Source organism: Ixodes scapularis, unplaced genomic scaffold (assembly GCF_016920785.2).
Source record: "Ixodes scapularis isolate PalLabHiFi unplaced genomic scaffold, ASM1692078v2 PGA_scaffold5__190_contigs__length_132052651, whole genome shotgun sequence".
NCBI classification, from domain to species: Eukaryota; Metazoa; Arthropoda; class Arachnida; order Ixodida; family Ixodidae; genus Ixodes; species Ixodes scapularis.
The window spans coordinates 118,149,764-118,164,007 of NW_024609880.1; the positions used below are offsets into that span (position 1 = coordinate 118,149,764).

Consider the following 14,244-nt stretch of genomic DNA (forward strand, 5'->3'; position numbering starts at 1 on the left):
CTCAACAAATGTGCAAATCTCATTTAATTCGCCATTTAGTGAAACAGCAATACTTTATTGTGTGCCGCGATTGCATTGAAAGCCAGCCATAACAATGGGCAGACAAAGAAGATGACAGGCACGGAGCAGACGTAGTCGAAGCCTCACGTAGCCGATCAACCCTACCGAACGGCGAACAGATGGATGTTCAGAGCAGCGTCGGTGCGCATGGCAGTCTGAGATTGAGTTATTTTTCAGGCGTCGCTGCTGTGCATAATGTCATGCCGGGCCTTAGGGTATTAAACATCCTTCCAAGCGGGGGCTTCATTGCCTGACAAAATAAAGGAGACACACCTACGTAATCCCCCCCCCCCCCAAAAAAAAAAGGTGGGAGAGCGAGATTTTTGTAATTGCTTCTTTTCACAACAAAAAATAAAAATAACTTTCGATTCTTCCAAAAATTACGTAATCGGTGAAACGATATAAAGTGAAGACGTCTGCCCATATCGCAACTACGTTTAAGAGGTCGCCAACAATGTTAGCCCTGAAACATTTGGTGTTCTGTCTAAGGGTTTTTGCGGTATACGCCGACGTAGAGTTTCAAAGTTGGAAGAAACCACCAGACAACAATCCCGACCTGAACAGGAAAGACCTTGGCGCGATGCAGGATGCGTGGAAGGTAGGATTCATTTTCACCGGGGATATTAATTTTTGTAACGATATTAGCCATCTGCCTTGTCACGAATCGATTGTTGTTTCAGTCGAGATCCTGTTTATATTAGTGAGGAGATGCCAGCCGAATGACCTTGTGAATACATGTTCCCGAATAATGACCCTGCTGAAAACAAAACCCATTGCATAGTAAAAAAATTGCTGTCAATTGCATTAAGCGTTTATATCCGGAAACCGAAAGTTACAATTTGCTTTTAATTTTATTTTTCACTAACGCTTTGCGCTACGTTTGGGCGAAGTCTGAGCCTTCGAAAATGTCTAATGTTTAACCGTGGGAAAAAAATGCACTTTTATTTTGTTGGCATCGGCTTGATATATTGGTTTCCCAGGTGGCACGAATTTCAAAGGATGACACAATAAAATGTGATGCCTATATTCTTAATTAAAGGCGAGCTGAATGAAAAATACTGAATGAAGGTAAAACAACGCTGCCATAGTTGTTACTTAATATCAATATTGTCTCCTCGTTTGCTTCATCGGGCATTTTTGTGTATTAATGTTATTTCTACAAGCACGAATATTGTATTTAAAGCCTTTTTACTATTTTTTACATCGATAATATATTTGTCACCTTTATTCTTCTAGAGAATAACAACGTGTTTTCACTCGTAGACTGCCTGGACGAAAGCGGACTGTGCGTTTTGGCGATGTCTATCCCAATTTATTATGAACGGAAACAAAATTGTGCGGTGGTCTTCTTATGTTTAGCTTAGCTTTGATAGAAATGTCGTCATATTGCGGCTTTTTCAATGCATACCCAGCTATACCAGAGGACAGGATTTAATTTACATAAAAATAATTACCAAAAATATTGCTATTTTCAGACAATCAAGTGTATGACGAACCAGAGCTATTATCTAGTGTATAGTAACGGGTGGGGCACCCAAGAACATTACGAAGATGTGTCATGCCTCCAAGTGCAAACAAGTGACCTCAATTACACATTGAAGAGCGCCCAATACACATCAAAATGGTACAACACAAAATCTAAAACAATGTGAGTATTTTCATTACTTCACAAGGTCTCTGGCATAACGTTTTAATAAAATATCCAACCATTTATTTCTTGGTGTCCATTGAAGCGATTTTAAGCTTTTTAAAGACCGATACGGATCCACGAGCTTTACTGAAGTACAATCGCGTGCTTGAATTACTTTATTGCTTAGCCAATAATTAGGTATATATACTATATTGAAATGTATACTGAGGCTTAAAAATAGGATGCATGCAGAAGTACGGAAAGTCCTCTCATAAGAAAAATAGGGATCAATATTACAGCAGAATAGTTTCGTCGGCTGAGTACCGCATATGCACTTGGGCGCAGCCCATATGGGTCTGCCATTGTGAATATACATGGCGAAAATACAATTCAATAATAATGCATAGGCTGCGAGAACAAGCAAATCTTTATTTTACGTAGACAGATTAAAGAAACATGTAGCAAACATCGCTTATAAAAAAAATGAAAAAAAAAATTGGTCTTTCTCGCAACTACAAACCAGTATGGAAGCTTCGTAAACTGAGCCAACTAAGGCTGACAAGATATGATTTAACAAAAACTGCATCACATGCGATCTTCGGGACATTTTCGTAATCTTACGTGGTCTCTAACGAAGAAATAAGAGAAAATATGCCAGCTGAAGGAATAGTACTTAATATATTCTTAATAAGTTTCTTTCATCGTCGTGTTTTCGATTATTTCCTCTTTAGAGACCATGTAAGGAGATAAAAATGGCCCATGATATCTTCAAGCGTGGCTTTTGAGCCCCGCAAGTGTTGATATTGTGTTTATAAAGCTCCTAAACAAGAAATTATGCATGTATACGTGGCCGGACAAACAGTAAGAGAACCTCTGGAGCAGAGCCCTGTATAGAGATAGTTTGGTCGATGGGAGGCGCTGGAAGAGCTAGGGCGTGCACCATACGCAGATAGAGGGCTTCACATGCTCTCTTGGCCAACCAGAAGCCGAAAAGTATCCCCTAGCGGTGATAGCGAGAAACAGTCTTAATCATAGATATATGTTGGTATTTAGTTCTAATGAGCGCGTAAGTGTGAAGCCTAGTAACCCTTATGCTTGAAAATAGTCTGCACGTGCTGTTTCGATTATGATCTTAGCGAAAGATGTAAGAAACAAATGTGCCGCTCAACTCTGTTTTGCTCAGACAGAGTGTGACCGTTCGGACGGCAGATTCTTGGCCCCCTGCGCTTGGCGTACGAATTATGTCGCACGTTCCACTATAGTTGCACTCTTCACCATGACTTTGGATGACAGGGATTGAAACATCACGTGCACCATATTTTTAGTCACCAAGAGTTACTCCGACGCACTTATTACGTTTGTTTCTCGCGACCACCGCGAGGGTATTATTTCCGGCTTCTGGTTGGCCACAGTCGAATTTGTGAAGACGCCCTGGAGCACGCCCAGCCCAATTTCGGCCATTGGCGCCTCCTCATTTGTGACCTATACTTCCCAACAAATGGCCAAACTCTCTAGATATACGGCTACAGTGTACTAGAATACTTGGGTAGTGTTGGGACCGGAGGGGCTCGCCTGAAGCGCGTGGCATTGATCGCGACAGGTGTCGACACCGGCGCATTATTCAAAAGGTGTGCGCGTGCGCGGCTGCACGCGCGAAAATATGAATCTTTGGTGCCGCTTTGGTGGAGTGCACATATAATTTCTGATACAGCTACGACCTGCCAGCGGTCACACCGCGGCATCAATTACGCTATGGCACGATCGTTAGCAACATGATGCTTCAATGTATTGGACGGTTCAAGCTACATTACCCTTCCTTTACATAAAAACAATAGTGACTTTAAAGAAGCGGATTGCAAGTTGTTTCAGCGTAGAAAATTATCTGCGACTTTCGGTTTGTCGGATGGTAAGCAATTTAAATGAAATGCCCATTTCCTTGGTCGTAAAGGCCGAACATTAAATATTTGAAAGGGATATCTAAAACTCGGAAGCAGTTTTTTTTTCTATCTTATTTTATAATGGAACGAAACGGCACATACGAAAGTCCAACATTGTTTTAGTATGTTTTTAATATCCCAGGTTAACTTCTCTGTCTTCTTTTCTGCACATCTTCTTTTTCTTGACCTTAATCAGCCGGCTTCACTTGTCAGTCATTCTTGTGTTCATTTATGCGACGAACCACCCAAGCGACGGTCGCAGAGGGGTGAGAATCTTTTATTTCTTCATGGCTGCCAGGACCATCCGAGGACTATCCGACTTTCACTTGTAAGAAATGGCTTATAAGCCGTGACAATTTTTATCACGCGTTTTAGCATTGAACTTAATTCCAAAAACTGAGACAACGCGGGCTGAACAAGTTATGCTTTATAAGGTTCAAAAACAAAATAAAAACAAGCAGCTATTTCACATCATTTTGATCAGAATGCATGAGCACAAGTGAAAGATCAGGCAAGGAAAAAGTTGTAATAGTTTAAAACACGGGATTGAAATAATGGTTACAATGTGCAGCGCATCCAGGGTTACAATATGCAGCGCATTATCCTCTTGAGGGTAAACCATCCGAAACCTATACACGCTCCAATTGAAAACGAGCGTGTTGGTTAATAGATACAAAACTTGAAACTATAAAACAGAGAGGACGAGGACGGGAACAGGACATCTTTGAAAGATGTCCGGTTCCCATCCTCGTCCTCTCTGTTTTATACTTTCAAGTTTTTTATCTACACGCTCATAACAATATATTTAACGGACAGCTGCGTTCTGACAACCAGGTAAGTCTCGCCTGAGCTGGGTATTCGAAGAGAAAGACCCACGGTTCCACAGGTGGCGTATCTGGTTCACGCAGACATACAGGGTGTTTTTGTTTTATTCTTTACAGAACTTTACATATTTTACAAATGAATGCCGTCTTTCGTTATATCTGTAGGGCTCGGTGGACAATAAATGGGTGAATAACCGTTGCAGTGTTTAATAATTAACCAAAATCTGTTAGTTAACTTGTTTATTCACGGCCATGGTGCAATTGCAGTTTTAAAAGGAGTTATTATTAAAGGCAAACACAATTTCGACAATTCGCGACAAGGCAACGAGGTTCGCGAAATTTATCGTAAAAGTTTGCCTTTCTTTGCTTGATTCAGAAACCGCGTTATGAAAATAATACCTAGAATAGTGACTTAGTCGTCTTGATGTGTGGCGCCGGCGAGTCCACCGAAGACACACTGTCGAGTTAGTGATGAGGGGACAGAAACAACTGTGTCATTCTTCTACGCATCAATATCAGCACAACCTCATTCGCGCTTTCAGCGCGCAGTTTTTTTTAATTAAGTCAAGAAAGGCAAACTTTTAGCGATGAATATCTCGTGACAGAACGAGCGGGTTGGCAGAGATAATTAAGCTTCAGGAAGAAAACGAGAAGGGACGGACAAACACAACGAAAACGAGCGCCTTGTTGCTTTCGCTCAAAGCTCGTTGTTTGTACGCGAACTTTCTATATTGGGTTGGCCTTTAATAATGGCTCCCTTCAAATCTGCAATTCCGTTGCAGATTTGTACTCTGTTGCAATCTGCAACAGAGTACATGGCCCATTAAACCGCTCATTACCCTTTGCCTACCGCAAAAAAAAAAAAAGATTTGAAAATACTGATTTTTTTTTAGTTTGTTTTATGTGCCCTGTACTCTGTTTCACCTTGTGTTGAACCGCAGGAAACGCTACAAGCGCGAGCTCTTTGCTCTAGGGCACATCTCGGCGGCACAAGCTCCCGTGCACCAAGGGTAGCTGCCAACGCTATGAGCTCGCGCTTCTAGCCTTCGCTGCGGTACAACATAAGGTGAAACGGACTGCATAAAATCGTGGTACCGGCACGTGCACCGCTCAAAGTGAAAAAAGAAAAAAAGGCGGGCTGCGCGATTTCTTCCGGATAACTCGACTACAGCGCCGCCACGAACTGTCAATAAGCGCCCTCACGAGCTCCCGTTGCCGAGCCGCTCCGGTCCCAACACTACCCAAGTATTCTAGTACACTGTAATACGGCTCTGCCCCTGGAGCACCAGAAGCGCGTGCCACATGCCAGACATTTTCGTACCGCATTCCACGCGGCACCATGTGCTTCCAGAACACCTCTGTTTTTCTGCAATTCCGTTCGGTGCGCTCATAAGACAAATAGAAACGCCAGAAATCAAGGCGGTGTGGTGCAGTGGTTAGCATACCTGACCGGTAAGGATGCGAGTACGTGATCGAATCACGGCGCCGTTAGGGAATTTGTCTTTTGGCGGCTACGTAACAATTATGTCATTCGATCAGTACGGTTCATTTTATCTACATATTTCGACGTATGATCTTGGTATGTTCTTCAATAACATAATACGCATACGACACTGGTCTCTTTATTATAACACCGCAGCAGATATGTATCTGGATTGGGTATCGGCGTATACATTCTCAGAAAGAAAGTATATTCTTACACCTCCTGTCCCTTCTACGACACCCCAAAACTTCAGCTCTTCGTGCAGCGCGCTGACGTCGAACAAACGGGCTCAATTTTAACGAGGTGCTTAAAAACGGTGAGATACACCTCAGCAAAAAAGCTAAAGTACATATCAAAGACTACAGAAAAAAAGAACACTGAGGTTTTCTAGTAATGCCAAGAAAACCCAGTTTACTTTTTAGTAGTCAATATTACGCACATTAGCTATTTTAATAAGTTGTACCACTTGGCTATCAATCTGCCTGTGAAAGTTGCGAACGTCGATTCGACATCAGAGCGCTGTACTCAAACTAGAGTTTTGGGGTGTCGTATATGAGACCAGGGGTGTAACAATATACCTTTTTTTCTAACACTGTATGACGTGGAAGTTCGTCTGTTTCTTGCATACTTAGTACGTTTGTTTACTCCCGAAACGCGCACAAGTGCTTTTGTCTCTCGCCGATCTCAGGCAATGTTGCCCTTTGACTGGCATGCTCCTCCATTGTTCTGATGTGCCAGCAACGGATATTGAAACACAATTGCTCGCCATATTACGTCGCTATGCCTGACTTGGCACGAACGAAAAAAAAAAAAACGCGTCCCCTTCCCCTGAAATATTGCGATTCCGCTGTGTAAACGCAAAAATAAAAACAACGCATTATTTGTCGATATGTAGCCGGGTGTAGCAGTTATAAGAGTGACGGTGTGTCGTCATTGGGAGCACACCAGCAAAACCATTCCTTCTCCGCTGCTAAAATCGGCGTCAGCACCTTGGTGAACAGTCTCTTGTGTCCACCGTACGCCGCAAACTTTGGCGACGCTGTTCGTTAAAAATTTTGGAATCGCAGAGGGTGCGCTAGGTTCCCAACCCGACGGGAGACAAGGTAGAAGTACAAGTGACGTCACTCAAAAGACGGGGTGAGAGTTGAGGGGTACGGTGACCTTCGATTTCTTTTTTTTTTTATTAAATCAAGACAACGCGCGCAAGATAAATTGGTTTCGTGTTCTTCGTTCTATAGGAGACACGGACTAATCATTGCAGTTAACTGGAAAAAGCCCCAAAATCGTTGCACCCCCTCTTTAAGGTGTATAATCTGCACTTACTGAAACCATGAATGTGTCCATAATGATCAGGCCGCGAAACTAAAAGCAAAATTAGTAGCATTAAAGTAATATAAACATACGGGAAAACGATACCCACCATTCAGTGTAAGCAAATCAAAAAGGCCGTTTACTGAAAACGTACATAAGTTGCCGGCCCCCCCCTGGGCGCTGGCTCGAAATAAAAAAAAAAAAAAGGTTTCACAGAATAATAATCCAAAAGTGAACATTCTTATTTATACTTTCTCAAATATAGCGTTTTCGCATACTTGTCACATTCATAGTGTCAAGCATGTGCAAAGTTTTTAGGGCTAAGAATATTGTGTCTAACTAAGTTCAGAAAAATAGTTTAGTTTATTTTTAATAGTATTGTTTCGTTAAAAGACAGTGTTATTTTCTTTTTTACTAATAACGATTTTTTTAGCTCAAGTTTAACTTCATTGCCCTAAGGAAAAATTAAAAAAAAAATAAAGTTTTTGAATAATTTTATTACCTTGGCGGGATTTGACCCACAGAAGGATAGAAGTTTAAGTCTTTTGGTAGGAATTCATATAATTTTAAAACGCGCAATCTTCCAATTTTTTTTTAAATTTCATGTTAGTTGTTTTGTAGCGAGAACGAGTGAAGTCTATCGGATATTGCTGAAATAATTGTAGCTAATCTGAAGGTACGCCAAACTGCTAAATGGTAACTTGACGTTTACTTTTGGTTACTCTTTACATTTCTGATTTATGAATTTGAGATAGACTAAGTACGCAATGGCTAAAACTTATAATACTAAGGCTTAAAAAAAAAAACATCAAAGATATTGCATAGTCAATATTTAACAAACCTTATTTTTTTCCCGTAAATTTGTACCGAGCGTCTTCACCTAAACAAGATTTCTACAAATTGGTGTTTTTCATCTGTTGTACGACAGGGTATCAAGCACACAATATGTTCAAGCTGTAAAACAAAAAGATTATAGTATTGAAAATATTATGTATCTGGGTACGTATCTAATTTTTGCTAGTAATAATTAACGCTAACACCATCACCGCACGATTTTTGGCTAGCGTTGTGCGCGGACCAGTTGTCGCATAGGTGGGCACCATAAGTGCAGCAGCTATTTATGAATTTATCGATCACAGTTTTATTGCAAGATTGCCAACAGTCCCTCCACCGACTAACAATGCCAGTCATGCCTTTTTACGGGCTTTCCGCCGACATAGTTAAGTACTCACATAAGTTTGATGCTGCAGCAGCGTGGAAATATTAATTTTTTTAATATTTGCGCACCAAGTGCTACTATGGTTTTGGTGTGGTTTACTACAGTGTCATGTTTGTTTGCATAACTTATGCGGATGCAGAGGGGTCAATATTAGTCTAGATAGACGCCACTGAGCTGTTTTGTATCTAACTCTTGGCAGCAAACTTAAACCGGTATGACTTTTCCAGGAACTCGAGGTCGCTAAAAATATGCCGGTCCCTCACGCAACTAAAATGTTGCCATTCAAACTTTCATTCAAGTTTGACGTGTAACATTTTGTTCCTCGTGTGTTTGAATAAATTGAAACAATTCAACACGTTTTTACTGTCTTTTTTATGTAGGCATTATCAGTTATAAACAACACTTGAAATAGTTCCGATTGGGTTCTTTTCATGAAATCGTGGTTCCATATGATATAACATTACCAATCTCGGTTCATTTCTGCATAATGCATACAAAGGCAGTGTCTAATGCACCTTTGACACGTTTCTCACATTAACTCGATGCCACTGAATGTTCTCAGATTACCTAAACCTACTAGCTTGTTTTTATGATAACATCGCAGCGCCGAAATTTAGAGTAATAAAATGGTAGCCGTCTGCTATGGAAGCAATCCGTGTTACCGTCCAACATTTTTTGTTTGCGCGCGCTTGATGTGCGCACTGCGGGGCCGGTCTTTTTTTTTAGTTACAGCTTCTTCCAATCTTTCCGAGCTTGAGCAGGACTTGCGTTTTGTCCTCAGTCTCTACCTTCTGCTTTAAGACTCCCCTAATTCAAAGTCAAGGCCTGGCGCATGAGGAGTAGGTTTTGAAAAGCGAGGGCAAGCTGGCGCTCCTGCCTTTGACACGTACCGTTTTTTTTCTCGTGTTTTTTTGCGGCAGCGTTTGCTCTGCGAGAGCGTGTTTAAAAATCGCAATCTCGTGTTACCCTGTAAGTTTAATTCTAAGAAGAATATAGATTACCGTTTACTTCTTAAATAATTGTTGCATTTACTTCATTTCTTATGTAGTTCGTGTATTCGCCTCGAGTTCCGATCGGCGCGGCTTATATGGTGAAAAGGCAGAACTACGCTTTGTTTTACACTTGAGCAAAAGGAATGCGACACACGTGGGGCCGAAGCTATGGGAAGCGCTAATGCAGCGCTCGCGCACAGGAATCAAGTGCTAAGAGCTCGTGCTTTGTACCCTTGCACGTGATCTGTGCCGTTAGTGCGGATGCTTTGTCTACACCCGCATTGTGGGCAGATGGCATCATCGCATGCCTCATACAGAACCACGGATAAAGAAGAGCACGCTTCCCTAATTCCAGTTTAGGTCTAAAGGTCAATGGGGTATGGGGTACAAAAAAAGTATAAAATATTATAAGCAGGAGTTAACTATAAGAAATATGGGGAGGCAGAATAAATCGAGTTAGAGTTGCCTACAATGCTAGCAACTCGTGATGCCGCGGTGTGAGCAAAACGCCCATAAAAGAAGTTACGCCAGTCAAGACGATAACAGGCTGACAGCTACGTAGAAGTGGTGTATGGAAGACCTTTTTCTTTAGTTATTATTTAAGGAGTGAATATGGAAGACTTCCGCCACCGACATCCACAAACCAGAAAGCTCAATGGCGTCTTAACCTCTGGTTGAGCAGACGCTATGAGAGGCAGTACTCTGTGGGAATTAGACGGCCTTAGTCGAAATCATGAGTTCCATAGACCCTCCTCAAAAGTTTATCGAGCAACATTGGCCGTCGCCATTTATTGGGCACGAAGCGTGTGATTTAATCCGAGTCTTTGCCAAACGCTGCCGCGGCACTCGTGTCCATTACTTGCTCAGAATACGTGCTCAAACAACGGCGCATTCGGATCATTGACCCTGCAGACACTAGGTGTGCTCATTTAAGAAAAAATGTACCTTTAGCTATTGCCACATACCCATGTTCTGTCTTCTTTACTTGTTTTGTCTAGTTGCTGACGCCGTTTATGGTTGACTGCAATTGCAACTGTTTGTGACATTTTTTCTTTATTTTGCTCTGTCACCTTGGGCATTGATGCCGCACGCCAAGTCTTGCCTCAAACCCGATTCGTGTTTATGGTGTTGTGTTCACAATGTACCACTTGATCCAACAAAAGAGTAACTTTTCTTCAATTTTTTCCTCCCAAGGGCAACCTCAGCGTAAAGCCACATCACCAAATGGAACCTGCTACAATCTCGATTTCAACTTCCTCTGTGAAGCAAACGGCTGTATCATATATCATCAGGAATGTTGGCGAAGACCCTTCATTAGATATTCAGAAAAATACGTTATATTTAGCAATTCTTTTTGTCACATACTGAGAGCACTGCAAAATGAAGAGGACTATGAATGTGGGTATTATGAATTGATTTTACCTACTGCGGTAACTTATAAATAACATTTTCTATGCGTAAACATAAAGGGATTGAATCTAAGTATATGCAAGATATTCGACATCTTGGTTTAAAGCAGTGCAACCAAAAACAAGCACGAAATCTGGACGAGACAGACAACAGTTTTGTCGTCTGTCTTGTCTTCATTTTGTTGTTGTTTTGTCGCGCTGTTTTAAATCGGGATGCTCGTCAATCGAGCAGTCCAAACAAAAAAATGTAGCAAGATATTCAATGTCGTTTCGCCCTTAATACCAACTCAAACATTTTTCGAGTCACCTGGAGTCCGGGAACCGACAACTATGCGTTCAATAATTGTACAAATGTCGCAAAGGCCGGGAGAATTCATCCAAGCAAAGGGCGATAAGTGTAAAAAGTACTTCGAGTTCAAGCAACAGAGCTATAACAAAGAGATAGATGTTTTGCTACCTATGCAAGTGGCATCTTCAGAATGAACTGATACAAATGAAGCAAGACCCCTCTTCCATACAAACTAAAAGCAATGGACCTTTCCATCGCTGTCACCCAGACTAAAATTCCGAATCGCTGGGATGTTGACTCATGCGCGTCGCCTGATATTCCACGGAAGAAAGCAACTGTACATGCTCAGAACGCAGTTGACAACCCAGTTGACAAGTATGGCAGCGCGCAGAGGGTGACTATTGAGATGATCTATAGTCGCTTGCAAGTACGGCCTCTGAGCGCCGCCATCTTGCTGCATGTGTGGGGATATCCTATGATAGTTAAGCATTGCTGAGGCGTGCCCACGAATTCCAGAGTGGCTCCAAAACAAAGCGTTTTCTATCCACGTTGTTCTGGCAAACTCCTAAAGCGCGGCTCCCTGCTGACATCTATAGGATCCGTCGTTGTCGGCGTGGCAGGCAGGATTCCACATGACCGTGATGCTGAAAGTTATGACTTTTTGTCATAACTTTCTCTTTCTGTCATAACGCTCTTCCTCTCTTCTCTGGTGGTCATCGGAGCGCTCTTTGAATGACGTCACGAGCAGCCCATGTATACAGAATCTTCAGAATAAACAGACGCGAATCAGGCGAGAACCTACTTCCATACAAGCTCAAGGCAATAATCCTTTCCAGCACTTATCACCCAGATTAAAAAGGCCGAGTCAGTGGGATATGGACGCGTGCGCACAGCCTGAAGTTCCGCATGAGAAAGCAACTGCGCAGGCTCAGAACGTGCTCCCCAGAGCAGAAGCCAAGAATGGCAGCGCGCAGACGGTGACTGTTTGAAGGATCTATAGACGTTTGCAAGCACGGTCTCTGAGCGCCGCCATCTTGCTGCATGTGTGGGTATACTCTATGAGAGTCAAGCGTTTCTGAGGCGTACGCACGGATTCCAGACTGGCGCGAAAAACAAAGTGTGTTTCATCCATGGTGGCCAGACCAGCCCTTGAAGCGCGGCTCCTTACAAAGGTCTATAGGATGCGTCGTTGTCGGCGTAGCAGGCAGAATTGCACACTACCGTGGTGCTGACCCCATGCGGAAACTTATATGACTAATTCTATACTCATGCCAAAGTCTGGAACGTTCCTTTTGAGATCGACGGTTGATGAATATACTCAAGCATTCCACCAGGTCAGGTGAAGCGTAAAGAAGTGTTGGGAGCTAAAATTAAATAGATCCAAAGACACTGCCCACGCAGCCACGAACCTGGCAAATAATTGCAGTCCCAACGCTTGTGTAGCAACACGGTTCGTCCGATGCTAATATTAAAAGATACTCCTCTTATTGTTTGCTTTTTCCGCTCAAGTAGAAAAAGGAAAGACATAAATGAAGCACGCAGTTTAGGTAGCAATAGGCCGGAGGACAATATAGTTTATTATATCTGCACAAACATCTCCTCTTCCAAATTTCATGCGTCATAAGGCTTGGAGACCTGAGTTTTGTGCCGCCCCGATTGCAGCTAATATTCGAAGCGTCAGTGAAAATACAGGATATAAAAAAAACAGCCGATTAAAATGTAGTGAAACGCCCCTAATACAAGGGTAGAAACAGTTTCACTAGCGGAGACCATCGGTCGAGTCGCGTGTGCTATCGTTTATTCTGATTTTCGTATTTTATTTCTACCTAGACAAAAGGCTACGGATGAAAAATTAGGCTGGTTTTCCTTACATTATATTTGACTCACTATCTTGACTCTACTTGTAGAAAACCTATTTAAGTGACGAGGATAAAGCTCCTTATTGCATGTTGATTGGGAAAAAGACGTTAGCCACCTTGCTCAATCTTTGTCTTAATTTTCATAGACATGTTAATATTGAAAGTGCTCCTTCATTAACTCGTTCGGATTCTAAAAATCAGGACACTGGTGATGTAGTGCAGCATTACAGATCGCAAAAGCTCGCAGCGATAGCTACACTGGTGAGCATAGCGTTTAAAATCTCAGAAAAGTCAATTGAAGTGCTCGGTGCCACACCTTTGAAAGCACATTTAAACGATTAAACTCTGTAAAACTTGATTGGCATTTTTCTGTGCACAATTAAATAAGAGTCTCTTCGTATTCTTCTTTATTGAACTTTTTCAAGTAAGTCAAACTTATGCTTATATTTTCGCCGTTAAACCGCTTGTTTTTTGTTTTTTTGTTGTTTTACCCTAGGCGAACTGTTATATACTAAAATGCGCGTCTTACCCATTGTCTCAAAGTATCGCTCTTTTCTTGTCCTTTCTTTGCAGCTTGTGAATTCTGGTTGAGGGAAGATTGGTTAAAGAACGTGACCATTCCCCAAGTCGTTACAAGAGCAGGAAGCGAAGAAAATGAGAAAGAGAAGAAGGAGCTTGGCAGTTCGAGTAAAACTACGTATTTGTATGATTCCTTATTTAAGGAACTTCCGTCCAGCTGTCGATACGCATTTCTTCTCAACTGTGGATATCCGACATACCGGATTTATGACAGGGAAGATTGCGACAACGTAAATAAAAGAGAAAATGGCGCATCAGATGACGCAAACAAATGTAGATAACACAACTATTTCGCAAATACGCCTCCCGTCTCTGGGTCACGCATCTCGCTCCAACCATCAACAGCGTGTTCTTCGAAATTTTCTTTGGTTGCTCTGTGAATGTGAACGAGTACAGTATCTAATGCAGCCATCTGCGGAACCACACTGCGGGTGATTTTGGACAAGTGTAGAAAGAAGCTGGACTTTGTGCTGTGTGATAGCTCGAGAAGAAATCTTGCACACTGCAGTGCGGAAAATTAAAAATACTAGTGATGAAAAAGCAAACTATAGCGAGGAGTACCTAAGATAGACTTGGTGTCTGCTTTATACAATAAAAATAGCAATACAATCAGTATGTTTTTGTTTCAATTACTATAGGTGACTGAAAAAAT

General features: G+C 41.9%; 1 protein-coding gene across 1 annotated transcript; it reads left to right on the forward strand.

The window, feature by feature from the left end:
* Window positions 1–514: 514 nt before the first annotated feature.
* On the forward strand, window positions 515–13,873 carry LOC8044085. Its single transcript, XM_040214787.2, has 5 exons — window positions 515–658; window positions 1,536–1,708; window positions 8,174–8,244; window positions 10,651–10,854; window positions 13,587–13,873. The coding sequence occupies exons 1-5, from the start codon at window positions 515–517 to the stop codon at window positions 13,871–13,873; spliced, it is 879 nt and encodes a 292-aa protein (XP_040070721.1).
* The last annotated feature ends 371 nt before the right edge of the window (window positions 13,874–14,244 follow it).